Raw genomic sequence first — 24,103 nt, 5'->3', positions numbered from 1 at the left:
CACGTGATAGTATGCTGCCCAATTCAGTCCACTCAATAGTTCATTATGGGCCAAACAGAAAACGTCGTGTTAGATACATTTCTTTTGCAATCCGTTTCCATGTAAACGACATGAGAAGGTAACGACAAGAGAAAATCCCATCCTGATTAGACTAATTATGTAATGATATTTCTGACGGTCACTTTTTGACGGTTGTTGCCTGTGAAAGCAAACTCGTTCTGTGCCATCGCCGACCATTCAGCCAATGATATTTCATTTTCATCTGTTCCATGTACCTATATTCATTATGTGGTCAGTGATAAGTTGGTAGTAGTTGGTCGTTCTTGTGGTGTTGTCAGTAACTAGGCTATATACCACTGAATAGTAGGATAACAGATGAATTGGGTAGGATTTAGAAGAAAGCGGCCATGGACTAATTGAGGTACTATCCCAGAATTTGAGTTTCTGAGGAACCCACAATACACCCTCAGTCGGTATAACCAGTGTCCCAAGAGAAATTCAAACCCGGCACCTTCCGAATATGAGACAAAAACCATGCCGCTGCATTGAGCTATTCACTGCCAAGGCTAAGGACGTATCAGATGAGAGGATATGAATGTCCTTTTTACTCGGATGTGACAAGGAAATCATACAAACTAAACTTTGTGTGACAGTAGCGTACAGCCACTGGTGTAATGTATACAGAGTGTCCCAGGAAACTAAACTTTGTGTGACAGTAGCTTACAGCCACTGGTGTAATGTATACAGAGTGTCCCAGGAGGTCATAGTATCGGTCATTCTAAGCAAAAATTGTATATATACATACATGTGTCCTACTCCAAAAGTGTTCCGAGGTAAAGCTATTTCACTATACAGTACACTGTACACTGTACAGACGAGAAACACGTCATGTCCTCACACGAGTTGCACCGAGGTAGAGCTATTTCACTGTACAGTACACTGTACACTGTACAGACGAGCAACACGCCATGTCCTCACACGAGTTGCACCGAGGTAGAGCTATTTCACTGTACAGTACACTGTACAGTACACAGACGAGCAACACGCCATGTCCTCACACACGTTACAAACTGCGTTGATGCTGACGGTGGGATTTTCGAAAATATGATTATACTATAGTCCATTCGCGGAGACGAGACAGTTAGCGTAAACAAAGCTAGCCCCGAGTCGCCACAGCTGACAGCAAGGAGTAGACAAAGCGCGCAGTTACTCAGTGTACGCACTGCATTCGGACGCACGTTAACCTGCATTCAGACGGAAGAGTGAACTTTGGACGCCCCTACAATGATACACGCATCACGTGATCGCTGCATGATTTCATTCAAAGAGCGAAGGAGACACCGCGTGCATTTGTTTACGAGGACTCTCTCGTCTCCGCGAATGGAATGTAGGCAAACTGTACCAACTTTGTCACTTGAACAATAAATGCCGGTATTTGAAACAGTACGTAATATCTCTTTCTTAACATTAATTTTGTAACTGTACAGTGAAATATCTCTATCTCGGAAACCTTTCGGAATAGGACACATGTACATATACACTTTTTTGCTTAGTATCACCGATACTATGACCTCCTGGGACACACTGGATAAAATTGTCAGTTTTGACGAGGATGTATTACGTATAATACTGAACAGAATTTGATAATGATTGATGAACAAGCCGTGGACAAGTGTTGAGTTCAACATTTCGTTTTATCTGGAGTGATTTATTACTCAGATATGCAGGACTGCTGTGGTCATGTCGTCCGGTATTGTCCATATCTTCAGTGTCATGGGAGAAATGAAAAAAAAACGGAAATCATAGATAATATTGTCGAAAACACAATTCTAAATATGTTGACATGAGAAGGATTTACACCACATTTCTTTAAGCAGAATGTTGGCGCCGTTGTGGGTAGAAAACTTTAAAAAAAGAGCAACTAATTTATGTCAAAATTGTTGTCGACAGGGATGAAAGAGTTGGTGAAGCCTGATAGATAGTTACCAATGTTTTGGTGGATCATTCTGCATCCATTTCCTCTTCTACCCTGAACATGAAGGCAGAAGATTCCTCCGAAATGCTGTTAAAGATCTGCCAGACTAAACGGCGTCACATCCCAAAAGACATTACACTTCTAATTTTATATTTTGAACACACAGCGGTGACTATGAACAGTACAGTCTTCTTGGATGTAAAACTTGAAGTTAAGAGACAGCCAGAGATATTGGAGGGATATATTTCCTCCATCTTCAGGGTAGAAGTGTAAGTCAAGCAAGACACCGACAGAAACTGGCGGCAGTTTAAACTTAACTTACTGCCTGTTTCTTACTTGGCTTGAAAGTGAAATCAGTGTGTCCCTCCGAAACTTCCATGCCCTTCCAAAGTACACGGCGTTACAAGCGAGTTATAGTTTGTGTCCTTTGGCATTGTTTTAAATCAAAACTCTGCATACATCATACAGACGGTATATTCCATCATACGGTCGAAGAACAATATTGTGACATGACGCCTGAAAACAGGAATAGTGTAGTCAGAGCGGAAGTCCACTGCTAGCCAACGGCTCGCCAAACACATGTTTCGTAGCAAGAGAAAAACAGAGTAACTGTAAGACATGCTGACTTATATTCGGTTCGCCCCGAAGTTATAAAAGAGAGTTCGTTTGTGAGTTAATTGATTCCTTCGTAAGAAAGCTCAGAGTTCAGTAGTTGAGTATTAACCAGCTAAGATTCGTTACCAGGAAATGCCTAGTGAAAACAGACATCGAAGATTTTATTTTGTATGCTGTAGTTAGAGTAATTTTTAAAGTTTGTAAACCAGTGAGAGTGTTATAATTACTTGTAGTTACGCTTGTGAGTGTCTAATAAATCTATTCACCAACCCCAACTCCGTCTGTATTCACTAATACATCTGAAAATATTATGAATGAATTCAATTTTATTAAAAGCAACTTTATAATTCAATTTTTTATTGGGATTGTTAAATTCAAATATTTACGATGGACTAAATATATAACTCAGATGTCACAAGCAAGAAAATGTGTCTGTTTATTTGTTTATTGCTTAGTCATATTTCACTGCACTGTCAATAGTTCAAACTATATAGTGATGATGGGGGCACGCGGTAGCGTAGTTGGTTGAGGGGCTATGCTACAAGCCGGAAGGTCGCGGGTTCAAGTCCCGATGATGTCATTGGATTTTTTTTCAGTTGACCTAATCCTTCCAGCCGCACTATGGCCCTGGGGTTGACTCAGCCTCTAACAGAAATGAGTACCAGGAATTAATTAAAATACACGTAATTTTCCTGCGGAGTAAAGCGCGGCCGGCGCGTAAGGCTGACAACCTTACCGCCATCTTTGAGCCGATTGACTAGATAGTGTGGGACCCTCAACATCCTTCACGGCCTGGTACAGGGATAGCTTTACTTTTACTTTACTTCATACAAGGTGTGTCCTAAAAGTCATGAAATATATATATATTTTTTTTTTAATTTATTGATGATATCGGTACAAAGTGTTAATATTCTTCAAAGTACTGTCCATGAGCATCTACACATTTTTTCCACCGACTCTCCCATGCCCGGTACGCCCCATCAAAGGCCTCGACGGGAACCTCATTTAAAGCTGTTGTCACGGCCGCTTGGATAGCCTGAATGCTTTCAAAACGGCGTCCTTTGAGTGCAGTCTTGATCCTCGGGAACAAAAAGAAGTCGGCCGGAGCTAGGTCGGGGCTGTAGGGTGGCTGCGGCAGCGTTGCCACGTGGTGCTTCGCCAGGAACTCACGGACGAGCAGAGACGTGTGGCTGGGCGCATTGTCATGATGCAGCCGCCAGTTAGCGGCGATGTCTTTTCGCACGCGGATGACCCTTTTCCTTAATCTTTCTAGAACATCCACGTAGTAGGGAGCGTTGACGGTCTGTCCTTGGGATAAAAACTCTTTGTGGACTACACCCTTGGCGTCGAAAAAGACGATGAGCATTGTTTTCACTTTGGATTTGTTCATCTTCGCCTTTTTCGGCTTCGGGGAAGCCGAGGTGTGCCATTCAGCAATCTGGCGCTTCGTTTCTGGGTCGTACTCAAATGTCCACGTTTCATCACCGGTAATAACACAGTCTAAATAATGAGGTTCAATTTCCACACGTTCCTTCAATTCACTCGCGATCAGCACTCGATTGGCCTTTTGCTCGTCCGTCAACAATTTGGGGACCAGCTTGGCGCACACCTTTCGCATGTTCAATTCGTCCATAACGATGCGATTCACAACGGTTTTTGGAATCTTCAGAGTGTCGGCTAACAACCGGACAGTCATTCGACGGTCAATATTCAACAAATCACGCACACGAGTCACATTTTCATCGGTTTGGCTTGTTGATGGCCGTCCAGAGCGGGGGTCATCTTCCACTCCTTTCTGGCCCTCCTTAAACTTCTTCACCCACCTTTAACTTGCACATATGATAGAGCAGACTCCCCTTAGGCTTGCTTAAGCAGTTTCGGCAGCTTTTTTGTTGAGCTTTGTGCAGAACTTGAGCGCCCAACGTTGTTCGAAAGTACCCGCCATCGCGCGCCGTGACGTGGTCACAAAACACAGGTGCACTAAATCAGCGATACTGACGCCTCCGATGCTCGAGCAGACTGACCTTGGTCGCGCTGTGAAGCTAAAGGCCTCCCCCCCCAACCGGTTCCAGGTCGCTCCGACCAGTAGGAGCGCGGGAGAGAAATATATTTCATGACTTTTGGGACACACCTTGTATAGTGATGATTGGTAAGATGACTGGTGAAGGGAGTCGAAGATATTAATCATTTGCCTGTAGAGACAGGCGGAAACCATGAAGAATTGTGTTACTTTCCTAAGCTGGATTGCCCCGTTTGCCTACAGAGTGCAGACACTTCCGTGAAGTATTAAAAGATAAAGGGAAATCTATTCCTGTAGCAGGCCGTGCGGGCCTACATATTCTAGACAATAGGCTCAAAAATGGCGGTGAGGTTGTCAGCCTTACGTGCCGGCCCACCTTTATCCCAGGGAAGGTTTTTTATACTCATTTCTGTTAAAATCTCAGTCTACTCCAGGGTCATAGTGCGACTGGAAGGATTAGATCAATAGAAAAATCAATAACCTCATCGGAATTTGAACCCGCGACCTTCCAGCTTGTAGCATAGTGCTTCAACAAACTAGCTACCGCGCACCCCACATATACAGTATATATATATATTATTTAGTCTAATTTAATGTTTCAAAAGGTTTTATCTGGAAGGCTCCCAGAGCTCTCAGATATTTAAATATTGTGATCATTCCCATGGGACTCAGAACCAAGAATCACTGTACTGGCGAGGACCAGCAGCAATTTAGGAGTCGGTCAGTAATATCTCAAAGGGTTAAGGGAGTTCCTGGAATAAAGCAGTTTGAGAGCACCAAGATGTTATTTAAACCATACTGAAGGTTATGCTATATATCACTTAAAGTAATGTTATGTTATAAAATACTATGCTGAGGCCATGGAAAGACGCCCCACGGATGATGGGGAAGTGAGCACTTGAGGTTGTCCTTTCTGCCTTCTGTTCTATTCTCTTCCAGCTATTCTGACGTTTTTAACTATTCCAAAGAACTTGCTTGTACTGAAAATTGTAACTATCAACATTCCTATGAACAGAATATTTCAACAACTGAAGGGGAAAATAGAGAAGCGGAAAGTGTACCAGTATGAGGGTGATTTATAGCAGATGATCAGCGAGCTTCTTTCTTTATTTTCAATATACACGTAATATTGACATTACATGAGATATTTTAAGTTATTTTTTCTAACTTCTTCATGTACCTAAAATTTATTTTAAAAGTGAGTTATGTTTGTAAAATATAAAACAAAAGAATATATGTACCTACTTTATACATAACTTGTTTCTTTGATGTTTGTCACAAAAATATATAAAATATTTCGTTGATTTATGCATCAGAAAACAATTTGTGTGTGACTAAATATTGATTCAATTATACAAAACTGAACAGTATGTCTGAGACAGGATATACATTATCTGTAACAGAGCTTTAATGCCTCTGATGGAATTATGCTGATCGCTTAGAAGCATCATCTAGACGTAGTTAAAACACTATAGAGAATAAACAGCCCTGTCTCTTAGAGCCATGATATATGTCATCTTGCTGCATACAAAGTTCATCAAAGTCAACTCTTACAAACCTAGCTATATGTGGTTGAAATATGACGTATTTCCTGTCACTTGCAGCCTGCCTTTGCATAGACATAATGAAGGTTGTGTGATTAAAGTGAAGCAAGAGATGGAAGAGATGTGGTTAACAATGAACAGATAATTTATAGGTGGAGAGAGACAAGAGAGAGAAGTCAGATATTTTTGTCCATGAATTTGCGCTCTAAAGTAAATAAACTAGCAGCAAATCCTTTGCGGTTCCACTGCTGTCAGTGTTCCATCTATCAGAAGGAAGCTGTCTTGTGGCTCTGCCTACTGCAACCCTCAAATTAAAAGGAGCATGCTAGTGAGTTACTTGCTACATTGTAATTCAAGGGAAATTTCTCTCCACGAAATTACCATGACCACAAAGAGTACATATGCCTCAAGAATGCACAAAAACTTTAAATCAGAGGTAACTATATGTACCATCTGCTTTACCATTCAGAAGCTATTAATTCTTTCCACACAGTGTATTTAAGTGTCTTATGTGGCTGAGGTTTTTCATGGTTTCTTTCAGTCTTTCCAAATGAGTGTTGGCATAAAACATGTAATTCATAGTAGGCCTGAAGTCAAAGGCAGCATCTCTCCACAACAGTGGCAATTTTTTCTTTCAGGCTACACAGTTTCACATCCAAATGATACCTTCCTCAGTCTTCTACAGTTCTCAGAGTTATACAAATTTATGTTCTTTATATGTTATTTCACTTGTGTCTATGGAATTTCTATATGGGATTTTGTCATTTTCACCATGATGAGCATTAAGCTGACAGGCTTCTGGGATATGACACCATGTAGTTCAATAGATATATATGTGTCTACCTCTCCCAGAAGGTGCTCGATTTTCTGTTAGATAAAACATATTTGATGAAATGTGTAATATAAGACGATACATTTTCATAATATCTTCCATATTTAATCAAATTTATAACATAAGATTGTAAATGTTCTATAAAATATTTGATAAAAATAATAAAACTTTATTTGAGTTTCATATAAATTAGGAAACAATAAGACTGGGCAAATTGTAGTAAAGACCACAATAATAAATTTCATCAAAATGTTTTGCATAATTTTTTGAGATGAGATGAACACTTACCCAGTCATACATAGGAATGAACATAAACCCTCGACCCACTCATTCTGCTCATCATTAAATAAACTAATTATAATTTCTGGTTGCTATAGGAGCAATTCAACCATCGTGTCACATTCTGATGCCCCAGTGTGACTCTCAGCCATGTATGAATGGGGGCCTGTGCACCGAGGGCTGGAACAGGTTCATCTGTGACTGCACAGCCACCAGTTTCACAGGGCCCACATGTGGCAAAGGTATGTGCTATTTAATTGCATGTCTGTTTTCCTTCAGTTGTGTACGTTTACTTGTATCTAGAATATTTTATGAAAATTGTCAATATTATAGACAGTATAATGTGTAATGTTTGTTTTTTTTTGTTATATAACTTAGGAGGATGAGGTGGGCAGGACATATAGCACGAATGGGGGGGGGACAAGGAATGCGTATAGGATATTGTTGGGAAAGCTAGAAGGAAAAGAGACCACTGGGAAGACCAAGGAGTAGGTGGGTGAAAAATGTTAAAATGGATCTTAGAGAAATAGGATGGGATGGTATGGATTGGCTTGATCTGGCTAAGGATAGGGACCAGTGGAGGGCTCTTTTGAACATGGTAATGAACCTTTGGATTCCATAAAATGCTGGGAAATTCTTGACTAACTGCAGAATTGGCAGCTCCTCCAGAAGGGCTCAGCTCCATGAGTAAGTAAGTATATAACTTAGAAGAGAATTAGAAGACTAAGCAATTTGGCTCCAACTGCAAAACTTGTGGATTACAGTTGGAACGTGACAGAGTGAATTCTCACCTGGACACCAACTCTCCTGACTGACGTGTTCCATGGGCTTCCTTGGACCATCCAGACAAATACCATTAAACTACCTTTACTTAGGTCATGATTATTTCCTTCCACTCCCATTCGAGTTTATTATTCAATATCATCCAATCATTCAACACTAGATAGTCTGAAATACTGACATTGTTGTTAAATAATGTATAAAAAGAAATTTTAGTAGTTATGAACAGCAGTGGAAGATAACTGCAGTGGAAGGTATACTTGAATTGCTATTGCAGTGTCCACATTTGCCAAAAATATATATTCATGCCTTGTCTGTAGATAGCAGCACCATTAAATTCATATTGTTCTTATGTAAGCTTCATTTTCTTTGTAAAAATGCAGGCCTAATTACATTTCCACAAGTTTTTAAGTCGCTGAAGTCAGCTATTTTGTTAAGAAGTTTGCCTATATTAGAAAAAAATTGTGGTTTCACAGAAACTGGTTTCTCAATAAAGTTTTTACTGTAAATTCCTCTAATGATGATAACCACAACGATTTTCTATTGAAATTTTAAGATGCGCTAAGCTGGTTTAATTTTGAAACTATTTCCTCACTCCGTAACTAGCCAAATGTCAGGAGATAGAGCCTCAGACTATAAGACCAAGCAGGTGATAATGTGCTGCCTGGTCATCGTTATCACTCACTTCATGGAATAATGATAAAGAATTATGGATCAGTGGTGGAATGATAATTAATAGGGAATAACTGAAGAAACTCAGGGAAAATCTGCTCTAGAACCACAAATCTCACTTGGCATGAACTTGAGGTTTTGCAGCCAGAAACCCTGGCACCTAGAGTAATTATATTAAAGCTAAATAATTTTAAATCCATTTTTTCAGCATTCTAAACACTTGAACTAATTTTCCCGGAGAAGAACCATCAACTATCGTTGTACGAACGCGATTTTAAAATACTGAAAGAAAGAGACCATAGGAAAATTATCAGTTCTTATTGCCTGTTGGTTGCATAGTATGTCTTGTCCTTTTAACACCTCTTCTTTGTAGCTTTGTTATTTCTTTGACTATGATTTATGAGGCCTTCTGCTCTTCCAACAGACACACACTGTTTGTTCAGAAATCATTAACCATGACACAAGGGATTTCTGCCATCAGGTAATGATAATAGAAATCTCTTTGAGGCACAAATAAATTGATAGAATCAAGCAGTATTACATACATACATCACATTCAGTTGTTATCTGTACATAGAAAGATGCATAGTTCGAATATTGCACGAATGGCAGGATTGATGAATGAATTATTATAACATGGCAGCCTGGCGCAATACACAATTGCTTTTCAGTAACATGACGTTGATTCATGAAATACAGAGGTAAAGAATAAGATTTAGTGAGCAAGTTAGTTCAAACAGTAATATCTGTGGCCTGTATTTAGGAGGAGCCCAGTTCAAATCTTGGCCAAGACATGCTATCCTGTCTGAGGTTCTTCGAGTTCCTCATGTTTTTTCTCAGTCATTCCAGGCAAGTGCCTGAAAGTACTTCAAATTAGGTGTCAACCACTTACTTCCACATCCATTTCAATTAATTATTCACCAATCATCTCATCATTTGATACTTAATAATCTTAGATACTGATGGCATCATTAAATAAACTGTAAATAAAATAATAAATAATTAAAAATAGATAAAATTTAGAAATATTTGCCGACTTCAGAATTTGGGAAATCTTAATTTTTCATGGCGAACAAAGACTTCCAGGTGATCATTTATGTAAATACAGCAAATTATGCCTCAGTTAAAATGTTACTGGGGGACATTTTCATTTGAACCTTCATCAAGGATTCATGTAGTGGAGTCAATAGGTATAAATTTCCTTGTGCATGTATATATTAGTACTCATCAGCTTAGCTATTCAATGCTCATTACTTCTTTAAAATTTAGTAACAAATATAGTTATTTGTTCTATCTTCGATTCTTGTCACATGTACTATAAATAATTGTCTCATGATGACAGACTCAACAACGCTGACATTCAATGGGTCCCAGCATATGCTGATCACAATGCCAGATGAATTCCGCACCCAGACAGAAGACGTGACACTCCGGTTCCGCACGACAAGGCCACTTGGACTGCTTCTCACCACCAACACCGAACAGTCAGCAGGCAAGCTGGAGCTTGCTCTCATGGGTGGCAGGGTGCGTCTTGTGGCCAGGATGGGTGACCGGGAGAAGGTGGGTCTTGTTTGCCCTTCGTCTGTTCTTGTGTCAGACCAAAAACTGAGCAATTTCAGTGCATCTGGTATGAAAATCGTGCTAACTAACCGAATGGAATATATTCTTTCTTGAGAAGCTGATAGTTCCCCAGCTAGTCAAGAAATTCCCAGCTGTATATGAAACCGAGTTATTCGTTACAGTGTACATAAAAGCCAGCCAATGGTCCATATGCTGGGACAGAGGCATCCAGTCCACACCCCTCCCATCTTATTCCTTTAAGATATATTTTAATATCCTCCCATCTACACTTAGGTCTTCCAAGCTGTTTATTTCCTTCAGGTTTTTCTATGCATTTTTCTTTGGTCCCATGTGTGCTATATCTTCATCCCATATCCTCCTCTTCGAATTTATGGTTGTAATAATATTTGGGAAAGAGTATATAGTTCATAATTCCTCATTATGCAACTCACTCTGTCCTCCTTATTTTTTCCTTTTTTTTTATCTTAGACCCACACATTCTCCCCAGAATCCTGTTCTCAAACACCCTCAGCCCACTTGCTATTAAAGATGTTCTACCAGGTGATACTCTGATACCATGCTGTCCTCCCAACACTACCAGGCAACTTTCTGAAATGTGATGCCTCTGTCAGCAGTCAACATAAGGTCTCTTAGAAATTTCTACTACATACATCTTGGTATCTTCTTTATGATAACGTGTTTGACACCAAATGTTACAGTCAGTTACTTACTTAGAATACCTACATTCTACTTTGAAGGCCCAATGTTAAAATTTCAGTCTAGAGACTGACTGTTGTTGACTAGGTTTTTAGTGTTTTTTATCAGTTACCCCAGACAAATACCATGATATTACCTTAAACTAAACCATGATTGCTTCCTTCTGCATCCTTTCAAATCCATTATTCACTCATAATACTGTCACTTGAATCTGTATAATCAGGGCAACTGAGGGATGCATTAGCTCTAGGAATTGGAGTTTGATGTCTTGCATGTCAAGCCATCACATTATAGTATTTTCCAAGCGCCATTCATTCAAGGGTAAATGGGTAAGTAATGGTATGTATATGCATACACGCACTTCTGAGAGGATCTCTAAATGTAGGTAAAAATTATCAAATGCTTATTAACCGTGAATTACAAATGAAATGCTAATATTAATAGATATCACCATCTGTCAGATATAGCAACTTTTGCAAAGGTCTAAATTGTTAACACTTTACATTTACAGAGTTAGGAAAATACGTAAATAAATAAAATGTTTGACTTCTGTTTGGGCCATGGCCAGTTTGAACAAGCTAACCTATGATTACGATTTTCATTTATTTCTCAGATATGATATAAAATAAATTTTAGAAATTTCCGTGCATGTTCTTGTAAATTGTTAAATTTTGGAATTAATAAAAAAAAGAAGAATATTCATGACAATGCAAAACCTATTAATTATATTATTTATTGTATCTCCAAGGAAAAATATTAATATCTGTTTAAGAAGACATATTTTATAAAGTTTCATTTCTAAAATAACAATTAAGTACTTTGAAAGTTTACTGGGATTTAATTTAAACTTGCAATAAGGACATCTAGTAGCACAATGGATCTCTCCAGTCAGATGTAACTTCTCTAAAATATACGCTTTTTAGAATATTGTGTTTTTATTTCAGTCCCTCCACATAAATAGTTGAATAAAATTTCAAATATTTCATACAGTTTTCATTAATCAGGACCATTCATGTATTGCTTGTTTGAATAGTTTCATATCGAGTTTAACTGAAGAGAAAGTATGTTGTTAATGACTTTATATTGCGCAATTATGGCTGAAAATCAAGCAAATCAAAATTCTAATGTTGTCTTATATTCTTACTGAAGGTTTCACAAAGTTTCCTGTAGGTTTTCCCACTGGATGCTAGATTATTGGTTGCATTAATGTTTTCCACGTTTGTTGATCTTTTAATTAAACATGTGCCATTATTGGTCTCTCAACTACAATTCTATGTAGTTCATATGTTATAACCGCCCACAAGCCTAAATGGTATTTCATAAAGTTATTCTCAATAATTTTATAATAATTACGCAGAGTGTGACATAGCTCACGTCTTGCACACACGAAGCTGCCTATTTCCCAGATGGATCACACACACACACAAAAACTCCAGATGGCCCCCTGGTGATTTAGTTAAGCATTTCTTGGAATTTTGGTGACTCTTGACAGTTTCTGCTAGTCTTAAGTCACACGAAGGCGTGCCAGGAGGGGACGCTATGGCCAGCATACATCATTACCTTTCAAAAGTTACGTTAGGTCATTAAAGAAAAAAAAATTGCCTCTAGAGTAAAATGATTGGAAGTAGCGGATTCAGAGTCAACTCCCTTATTTCAAATCTGACCAATCCTCAAAAGTCGAGGGTGTGACTTGGGAACTTTGCGGAAACTGGAAAGGCTCACATCTCTTCAGAAAAACAGTCTTCAAAAACTCATCAAATAGTCTTCAAATACTCTTCAAACAGTCTTAAAAAAAAAAGTGGTGGTCCAGCTAGGAACGGTTGTAAGTGTTTGGTAGTTCACCTTGAACTTGGTGAATTGTGTATGTGAACTGTGTTTTGTTTTACACTTTCTTCACAAAGAATAAATTATACTCACATGCAAAGTGCAAGTGTATCATTAGACGCTTCTGCCTCCCTGGCTGAGCGAGGCCCATACAAAAGATCCTGAGATAGTCTCATCTCTACCTTCTGAGGTAGAGAAAATTCACCTGTGTTCCTTTGGCAAAGAAGTATCAGCAACAGCCGCTGCAGGCGGAAGCCAGGTGAAGGAACAGGAAGGTAAAGGGGGACGGCGACAACAAGAAGGTGACACCCAACGTAAAGGGCACTATACAGAGAGAGCGGTTACAATGTAGCACTTAATTGAACTCCTAACCTGATGTGGACATCACACTGACGATACTTCTCTCAAGAGCTCTCCCACATATTCTGGTAGTTAAATTCCTCCACTTCTGGAAAGTAATTTATACAGTTTCCAGCCACACTATCCTGTGGTTGGTGAACAGTTATGTTAACCGCAAACAAGGCACCATTTCCCACAATCCAAAATGATGGATTGCTTTCATTTTGCTGTTCATCTGGAAAGCAGCTGAAGTCATATATATTTGTGGCTTGAATATTCACAGACAGACCACAGCAGTGGTAAAAAACATTATTTTGAAGACCATTTTAATCGCTTGCTATTTGCATAAAAATATTTCATTGATGTTTTACTTTACCTCATTCATCATTTGCATTAAACAGAGTTCCCTGTTTGTGGTTTTATATGATGCTTTCAATATTTGGGATTATTGTTGTTGATTGACAATGTGACTGGTAAATTGAAGGGAATTTGACAGAAGTAGTTGTGGCATAATTGAAATATTATCCCAACATTTTCCTGGAGGGACTGAGGAAAAACACAATAAATCCCAATTAGGATAACCAATAGTCCCAGCCTCTATTTGAACCAGGAATTTCCTGAATACAAGTCTAGAACGTTGCTGCTACACCAGTCAGATTAGCTTCCAGATGTTTATTTGAAATTATACTTTTTTACTATGTGCTTTATGTCATTATTAATGAGTGCCAGGAATCTTCCTGGGGTAAAGGGCGGACAGGTGGCACATAAGGCTGACAACCTCACCGCCATCTGTGAGCCGATTGGCTGCAAAATGTGTGAACTTCGTCATCTCAAAAACTTGTGGACCTCCACGCCCTGTTACAGGGATAGCTTTATGTTTTTTACCCTTTTACAAAAATAATGAACACTTTACATGAAGACCTGCCTCTGTTTCTGCCTGCACTTCAAATATGTCATATGTAAATTTCCAAGAATTTATCAAAGCAAAATATGTTTGAAAATTAATTGGACAGAAAATTGAAACACATGATTTATGCCCAATATATTATGCTGTAACTGTTAGGGTTTTCAAGATATGTTAGAAGTGTTGTTCTGTGTACATTTCATGGCTTGTCTTACTACTGATAACATTACAAACTTTTGGTATGACTCCACATATATTATATAGTATTATCTATTTGAAAGAGTTGTCTTTTTTGTGTCCTTTTCCAGGTGTTGCTTGCAGGCCAAGGCCTTAATGACAACCAGTGGCACACTTTAAGGTTTTCTCGGCGTGGCAGTAATCTCAAACTTCAAGTTGATGATGACAGCCCAGTCAGAGGTATATCTTAGATAAGACAATTTGTAATCACTAAATCCATCCCACTCATTAAAATAAATCAGTTTACAATGCAGCAATCTTCAGTTTCTTTGCTTATATAGATGTTTCATGATTATACATAGGTGAGTCAATAAGTGGGGGTACTACATGTTTGAATGAGGCACTTGAGGGTATCGCTACTAGATGGTAACATTAGTCCAGTGGCAACTGATGACATTCGACACAAGACAATCGATGTTTACAAAAGTGAAACAGCAGCTGCAATATGGCGGCCCCTATGAGTGAGTGTACAACCCTCAAGCAGCGCTCCGTTGTGCGATTTTTATGGGCAAAAGGTATAGAATCAAAGAATATTCATAAAGAAATGCTTTCCATCTACGTTGAGAAGTGCCTGTCACGTCATGCTGTTTACAATTGGGTGCAGAAGTTCTCTGAAGGGTGGACACATATCGAAGATGAACACCACGTCGGTCGGCCAACGGAGATTGCCACAAAGGCGAATGTGCAACGGGTTGAAGACTTAATCCAAGCAGACAGAAGGGTAACTATAGACACTATAGCCACTGCTATTGGTTGTTCACACGGCATGGCCTACCTCATAAAGCATGACAGGTTAGGTTTTCACAAAGTCTGTGCACGATGGGTCCTGCACATCCTGACCCCACAACACAAAATGCAAAGAATGGATCTGGCATTACAGCTTCTCAGTCGCTACCATGATGAATGACACGATAAGCTAGCCCGAATTGTCACAGGTGATGAGTCTTGGGTTCACCATTACCAGCCCGAGACAAAGCATGCGTCAATGCAGCGGAAACATCCTGCGTCGCCTGACAAAAAGATAGTTTAAGGTGACACCATCCTCCAGGAAAGTGATACTCACAGCCTTCTGGGATCACAAAGGCATACTGATCACCGCATTCCAGCCTCAAGGACAAACTGTAAATGCCGACTCCTACTGTAACATCCTCAGGAAACTTCGTAAGGCCATTCAACGGAAGCGACCAGGACTCCTCACCAAAGGCGTGTTGCTCTTGCATGACAACGCGCGTCCCCATACTGCCAACAAGACAAATGAGATGCTGCGAAATTTCAAGTAGGAAGTCCTCGAGCATCCTCCATATAGCCCCAACCTTGCTCCAAGCGACTTCCATTTGTTCAGCATTCTTAAACATCATCTTTCAGCTGAACATTTTCCCGACGTTGAAGCTGTAGAAAGGGAAGTCACCGCCTGGTTCCGGCAGCAACCCAAATAATCTTATGCTGCTGGTTTTCAGGGGCTTGTGAAACGATGGGACAAGTGCCTCAGTGTACAGGGATTTTATGTTGAGAAATAGAAACATTTCTCAAATCAGTACTCTAATTTGTTTAAGTTTTATATCCATTTGTGACTTACTTATTAACTTACCCTCGTGTATATATACGAGGGTTGGAACTTTAAATGTGGTAACTATTTATTTACAACTATACAAAATAGATGAATGTTTCGAAGTTTTACTGTCCTTCAATATAGTCAATGTAGTCAATGTAGTGTACAACCCATTGCCAGTGATGTGGAAGTCATAGGATACCTTTAGCAGTGCCTGTTGTGTTGATAGTTCGAATGGAGCGGTCTACTGCCTGAAGAATCTCTGGAACAGTTCTGAAGCGAATGCCACGAAGTGGTTCCTTCATCTTAGGAATCAAGTCAAAGTCACAAGGGCTTAAGTCCGGGGAGCATGGTGGATGGTACAGCACTTCCCAGCCCCATTGATTGAACAAATCAGCCACAGCTTGCGCTGCATGCGGCCAAGCATTGTTCTGCAAAATGATGGGTGGGTTCTGCAGAAAGTGTCGCCGCTTCTTTCTCAAAGCTGGTCGCAGCTTGTGTTCCAAAATTGAACAGTAATACTGCGCATTGACAGTCTACTGTCGGGGAATGGTATGCGTTAGGATAACACCATCACAGTCGTTCATGAGAATCACCATAACTTTCACATTGCTGGGGTTCTGACGAACTTTTGATTTTCGTCGTGACCCGTAATGACGCCATTCGTTCGTTTGGCGTTTCATTTGTGGCTCGTACGATTTGGCCCATGTCTCATCCAGCGTAAGAAAGCCTCTCCTTCGCACTCATAGCGCTCCAAGTGGTTACAAGCAGTATCGTATCGTAGCCATTTCTGCATTTCCGTCAAATCATGCAGAACGCATCGTGATGCAAATTTTCTCATGCCCAGGCGTTCCTTCAGAATGTGAAGCACAGTCGTATGCGCTAATCCTGTCTCTCGGGTCAGCTCACGAATTGTATGGCGTCGATCACTCTCCAGTAATGCAGAAAGAGCATACACTTCTTCTTCACTGACACTAGGAAGACCTGGCCGACACATGTCTGCCACATTTTGGCATCCCTCATTGAAGGCTTTTACCCACATTGCCACTGTTCTGTAAGGCAATGCAGATTCCCCGCAAGCCTCTTGAGGACCTTGATGACACTGTCATGCTGTACGGCCTCTGGCACATTCAATCTTTATGCAACTCCGTTGTTCCTTGTGACAACACTACGTTAGACCACCAGCTAACACTAGTCTCTGTTCTTCTCGTCACTTCACATGCGCGTGATGTGGGAAGGGAGATTCCATTTGCTCTGAGTTAAGNGTAGCAAGTTGCAATACCAACTATGCTATCCCGGCTATACGTATGTCACAGAAATTCAGCACATTGCTACATTTTATTTATTTATTTATTTATATATTTAAAATGGACAGTGTCCAAAGAAGAAAATGCAGTGACAAACCAGAGCTAAATGAATCCAGATCACATCTTCTTATTTCTTTAATATCCACTTTAATATCATCCTCCCATCTATGCTTAAGTATTCCTAGTGGTTTCTTTCCTTCAGATTTTCCTACCAAAACTTTGCGTGCATTCCTCATGATTCGTTGATTCAATCATTCTTATAAGCAAACTATTCCACATAATTTTAAGGTTATAATTCATTTTCTTAAGTTATTACTTCAGTAAAACTGGGACCATTCATCTAGTGATGCTAATGACTGTTGTTCCGATCTCATAAGTTTGCATAGTTGCCATGTTGGTATTGTTGATCATGACTGAAAATTATCAGAACGGGCTTGCTATTCATATTGTGTTTCATGAAAGCTGCTCTGTCCTTGTATATAATATAGATGCTTGTAACTGAATGGGGAAAGGATGGTAAACAAACTGACAATCATACACATTCTGAATTAATAGAGCTCAAAACTTGTAATATTGTACCATCAGGACTCTGAAATTTTCCATTGAAATGTTTCTGCATTGTGTAAAGTGCTAATGTATCCATTCTAGCATTCACATTATGATAAGTTTACTTTTAAATGGTAATATTTCTGTGGCACTTGTTAATTAAATGCAATGTGCAGATCAATACACTAGCACTCTTTATCACAGTTTTATTTGTGTTTATTTGTAGTGTATTAAATGACCCAGTAGTAACTCTGATTATGTAGTGCTGAATGATTGTGGATAGGCGATAGTTAACCGAGCCAAGATTTGAACTCAACATGTCCTGAATACAAGCCTTGAGTTTTACCTCTGCGCCAACCTGCTCAGTACATTTTATGTTTAATTGTGAACACTGAGAACATACTAACATTCTGTTTCTAGCGGATGCAGTGTTTGGAAAGCAGAATATCCTGGAGTTCCGGAAAATGCATGTTGGTGGCTTCTTTCATGATGAAGAAGAGGTTCAGATAACAAACACTGTTCCTAACTTCGTTGGATCCATGCAGCAGTTCTCATTTAATGGCCATCTGTATTTTGAGATGGCTCGATCTACCGGTGGTGGTTATGGTGGTCAACATGCACCTGGGTCTGCTCCCCAGTTGCATGTCACTGCCAAATTTGGCAAACGTGATCATCAACTAGTACATCATCCAGTTACTTTTCGTTCAAAACACACATTCGTTGGTCTTCCGGTCCTTAAAGCTTATTCTGCCACTAATATCTACTTCCAGTTTAAGACCCGTGAACCAAGTGGACTGATATTATATAATGCTGGAAGAGAACAAGATTTCTTAGCTGTCGAATTAGTGAATGGGCATCTTCACTATATCTTCAACCTTGGAGATGGACCTGTGAGAGTTCGTGATAATGCCAGAAGTAGTCTGAATGACAATCGCTGGCATGCTGTTACAATAGGCAGACCAAGCCCAAAGCAACATACCCTCATGGTTGATGACAACTTTGCTATTGTAACAAGTTTGGGTACTAATGAGAATCTAGATCTTGCTGGTATTCTATATCTGGGTTAGTATCAAACGTGTTTATTAAGATTATTCAGTTTACAATATTATATTTCAGCATCCTGTTACACTCACACAATATATATTGATGATGATGGCCATTTAGGGCCGAAACATGTAGTGTGGAGGAGGAAAAAGAAGCAAAAACTACAATAAAATTGTTGCACTTAAGACGGTATTTGTCCATATATATTATTCAGTTGTCAAACAACATTCTCACTACAGCTCTTCTTCTTTTTGGTAGTTCTAAGTATTTACTTGAATATTCAGAAGATTGGTTATACATCATTCTGGGATGTGATTCCATGTAGTTTGAAAGAAGTTATTGAGTTTCAGAGGAATATGATGCCTCCATTTTCTGGGTTGAAGAATATGCCAAGCAAACAAACAGGTTTCAAATGGCAAGCCAAGTCAGCCATACAGGGAAAAATGGTATGAATGCTGACTGGGGTAGGAACACAGAAGGGACAACAGGTACACGGAGAGGAGTAGCAGAATGGAGGCCCTGAATGGAATGCTTTTCTTAGAGTATAGAGATAAGGAAAGGTGGGAAATGCTAGCACAAGCAACCAGCAGGAGTTGCAGGCAGGAATGCAGAGAGAGATGAAAGGAAGAAACAAGGAGGGAGTGCATGGACATAAGTGGCATGAAAAAGAGGATCAAGTTAGGGCTGAGTCTTAATATGGAGATGATGAAAACAAAGCTGGGAAGGAAAATACTGACATGAATGGGAAGGAAAGAGAAGCCACTGGAGGTAGAGATTAAGGAACCTTCTATCAGACTACATAATGTCTCATCCTAAAAGCTAATAATCTTCAAAATTATGTGCAAGTAATTACTTTGTATTATACAATACAATTAGTATACATTTATAACAAATACAGATTATCATTCATTAGAGAGTTTAATTATTTTTGAAGAACAATTGTCAAATCTTGCTTCTTATTTTTAATATTGTGAAATTTTGCCCTTTGCAAACTCATTTAAATGGCGCCATATGTGCCCTTGCAGCTACATCTAAATCTCTTAAAATCCCTGTTCTTGCAGTATTGTCTTATTCTTATATCATGTCTGGTGTATATCAATAAGTGAAACAGATTGGTTGCTCATGTAAGGAACACAGGATAGCATAAGGCTCTTAAAATCTAAGAATGAACTTCAAAATGTGTCAGAGACATGGAACAGCTGTTTCAACAGAAGTGCTGGAGATCATGTTAGTCAAAAATAGATTACTGTAATTTACTTTAAATTAAGATGATGCCTAAAATAAACATATAAATATTTAAAATAAGTTCTTCTGTTTAATTGCAGTCTTGCATGATTTTAGGTGGTGTTCGAAAAGATATATACTCATTATTGCCAAAACAAATACAGTCTCGTCATGGTTATGAAGGCTGTTTGGCCAGCCTTGACCTGAATGGAGAATCTCCAAACCTCATGGTCGATGCTGTAGTTCCGAGTCCTCAACTGGCATCTGGATGTGAAGGTAACAACTGACATTGATTCCAGTTATGTATCCACTGTGTACTAAACTGTTACATTTTTTATTAAATGAAAGGTTTCATTTTGAATTGTACTTCTGTGTAATTCGAATGCTACATTTTGCCTCCCCTTCTTCTTGTAATATGATATCCGTTTTTATATTTTATGTACCAAAAGTCTCCAATTTTCTCTATCATCCCACATCATTTTTTACTTTTTACTAGCTCTCTTCTGGTTTGTGGAAGAATCATCTTATCTAGATAATCCCAACAGACCCTTGCTTTTTATAATGTAGTTCTAATATCCTTTATTTCCTCTTCTATTAGTCATTACTTTCCTAATTCTATTAACTAATTTTTAGTACTAATTTCTTTCCCAAAATTTTCTTTTTGTTTTAATTCTATCCCTTCTTTATCCTTCAAAACTTCTAAAAAAAATATGTATATTGTTATACTTTGTATAAAATGAAACTTTTATTTTTTAATTTTGTTTCATTATAATTAATGAAAAATTCCCTTTCATGGTAGACAGCAGCGAAAATACTTGTTACATAAAAATAGTGTCATGGCCACTGATAAGAAAGTGTAAAAATTTCCATGCTATTAGTAACTCACTTTTCCAGGACCCAGCACAAAATGCAGTCACAATATTTGTGCTAATCGTGGGATATGTGTACAACAGTGGAATTCGTATGCATGTGACTGTGATATGACTTCATACACTGGACCTACTTGCTCAGATGGTAAATATTTCAAATAAGAATAATTCGTTTCAGTTACTGCATGATTTAACCTAATGGCATTAAATTAGATTAAGCAATATTCACAGTTAATTAATGATTCGTTTCCCAAAATAATCATCATAAAAAAGAAACTAACCAGTTGCATAAATGAGATTTTTTATTGAAAAGTAGCTACGGAAGAAATTCTGTCATTACTGTTTTCACAAGAGCCTACAATTTGATCATATCTTGAGGCAGATGAGTCTGTTCTACAGCCTCTCACCCTATTGCTTTCTTTGTCTATTTTAATATATCCTCCCATCTACACCTAGCTCTTCCATGAGATCTCCTCCCTTCATTTTCTGACCAAATATTTTTTTGCACATTTCTGACCTGTCCTATGTATGCTACATATCCAATACATTTCATCCATTTAAATTTATCCATCTTTAGAACATAAGATGAAGACAATTGAGTGCTCTAAAATCTGGGTACTTGAATTGAATTGAATTGAATTGAATTGAATTGAATTGAATTGAATTTATTTACATTCCGTAAATCCAGTACAGGTGAGACACCATAGGATATGGAACAAGTCAAGTTAGAATACATAGTAGCTATACAATAATACAGTAATATTGCAATTAAATGAGGTAAACTTATAATACTTATAATACACATTAAACAATGATCAAGAAATTTATCAAGATTTATCATGGACTAAAATAAAATAAAATTTCCATTAAGACGTTCATTCATTACTCATTCCATTAATCAAGTGCGTCAAATTAAAATGCATATAAAAGAGACACTTATCATACAAAATTCACTTATTAAAACAATCAAAAACAGTAGATTAGTCATATAATATAAAATAAGCATAAAAATAGTTGACAACTTCAGGTGCAACTTAGTCAATAACAGAAATCAAAAGCACGCAAGCCAACATGCTACAATGCATAGTCATACACATACCGTGTATATTTCACCAAAATATAATTCATGATCACATATGCAAAACTTCACAGTAATAATAAAATGGTTAACAGACCCTTGTTCAAACATGTTCTTCAAACTATCATACAAGATGTAATACCCATCAAGACAAATAAAACAGGATAATTACGTAATTTGTAGTTTATGACATATTTCTATATCAGTTCATTTGTCGTCACGATCTGTGTGTTCTCTTACATTACACATTATACCCATTTCTGTTGGTAGTATTCTTTCATGGAATAAAAGGAGTGATGAAGTAAAAATCTCTTCAGTGCTCTCTTAAAATTTGGTACATCCAAAGTCAACTCTTTTAAAGTTTGAGGTAAATGGTTGAAGGCTTTAATACCCGCTACATATGCACTCTGACTATACTTTGTCAGGTTCACAGAAGGCAAATATAGATTATTATGGATTCGGGTTTTATGTTCATGAATCATGGTAATAGCATTAAAAAGATGATCATTATTAATCGTGAATAAAATCAATGAGTATATGAATTGGGAATAGAATGACAGTATTTCGAATTTCTCAAATAGATGTCTACATGATTCTCTTGGACCAAAATTTGCAATAATTCTCATAGCCTTCTTTTGTAATCTAAAGACATTGCTGGCATAGGAAGCGTTACCCCAGAAAATTATGCCATAGCTTAAAATGGAGTGAATGTGTGCAAAATAAATTACCTTTAATGTATCTAATGGGATAAAATGCTTTATGTTTCTCAACGCATAACATGACCTTGCAATTTTATTGATAACATAGTTAATATGCTGTTTCCATGTGATGGTATCATCAATAATTAGTCCTAGAAATTTAGTTTCTTTCACCTTTGGTAATTTTATTTCATCATCTATGGTCATTGGGGTAATATTATAACAATTCTTGGAACGAAATTCAATATATTGAGATTTTTTAAAATTTAAAGCAAGTAAATTAGCATTAAACCATGTGTCAATATCTTTTAAAGTTTGTTTGAGATTAATTTCAAGTTCTAATTTATTTACGTCAGTTATTATAATACTTGTGTCATCTGCAAAAAGTACTGTTTTATTTTTCTTATTGCTTATTGAAGGTAAGTCATTAATGTAAAACAGAAAAAATACACCAGACTACATTGTTTTATATTCAAGAGGACCATAATTTTCCTCTTCACTGCCATGATAACCTTCAATCATAGAACATACATCTGTGTCAAATGCTGACATTATTGTCTCAGATTGTTCACCTGATTTTCATTTAAAAAAATCGTTATTCATGAGCAAATATATATAACACCTGGATTTGTGTTGTAGATCAAATACTACTCTCTGATTTGACCTTTTAAGCTACGGGCATTTAATTTCCGGTAAGGGCAGCCGTACGGAATAAATTTAAATATCCGCGATTATAAAGCCATAAAAACTGTTATCATTTACTAAATTTGCTCCTATTTCTGCAATTTGCAACCGCTCTAACGCCCTTTAGTTTCTGATGTTGGTTGGGTTCCGGTGGCAATGAAAGTCTTCCTCAGGATCGTTTACGGGTCTTGGATTATGAGACAAAGGGTGATGATATTACGACTGCACACATTACAATTGCTTACTGGTTTAATATATTATTTGCAGAACACATCTATCCGTCGGAATCACCAAATTAGAAGTCCCCCATGAAGCTCGGACTATATCCTTGAGTTTGGGGACATTAATTCTCCCACCCTCGCAGATATATTCCATCATCGCTTCTGATTCGATCATTCAAACGGAAGGCGGGTGTTACAACTTTGAATCCTCCAATACCCTCTTACAATTATATCTTCGAAGCCGCTGGTCCAGCGATATTCCCAACGATTCCTGAGACCTCTCTGGACTGCAGCTACGAAGTGTAATATTTCAAACGATAAGCGGCATCCTTTGCTCATAATATATATATTTATATTGGTCTTCAGGAACAACTGACACTATGGCACCACTATTCCGTGCCGCAGGGATATAGGTGTCAGTTGTTTATACGCCGCTTACACCAAGTCTTGCTCTTAATATTCCAATTTAATCACTAGCTTAAATTGGACGACTTCAATCTCCCAAAATTATAATTTTTATACTGTATAATTACAATTGAACTTTCAGCTCCACAAAGAGCCAGGAGAAGGTCGAACTTTGACCGA

The 24,103-nt window shown here is 38.2% G+C and overlaps 1 protein-coding gene across 3 annotated transcripts in view; it reads left to right on the top strand.

Annotated features, from left to right (window-relative positions):
* LOC111865787 (neurexin-1) overlaps positions 1–20,982 on the top strand; it is a gene marked incomplete at its 3' end in the record, with an annotated part of 317,673 nt that extends 296,691 nt beyond the window's left edge. For all 3 annotated transcript variants that reach the window (XM_033751956.1, XM_033751955.1, XM_023854068.2), the window contains 6 exon segments: positions 7,364–7,507; positions 10,060–10,277; positions 14,370–14,478; positions 18,121–18,762; positions 20,086–20,244; positions 20,863–20,982. In XM_033751956.1, coding sequence (XP_033607847.1) covers positions 7,364–7,507; positions 10,060–10,277; positions 14,370–14,478; positions 18,121–18,762; positions 20,086–20,244; positions 20,863–20,982 — 1,392 coding nt within the window.
* Positions 20,983–24,103: the final 3,121 nt, after the last annotated feature.

This window comes from Cryptotermes secundus, unplaced genomic scaffold (assembly GCF_002891405.2).
Source record: "Cryptotermes secundus unplaced genomic scaffold, Csec_1.0 scaffold683, whole genome shotgun sequence".
NCBI lineage: Eukaryota > Metazoa > Arthropoda > Insecta > Blattodea > Kalotermitidae > Cryptotermes > Cryptotermes secundus.
Note: the sequence above shows the minus strand (reverse complement) of the source record. Positions and strands in the feature narration are given on the sequence as shown.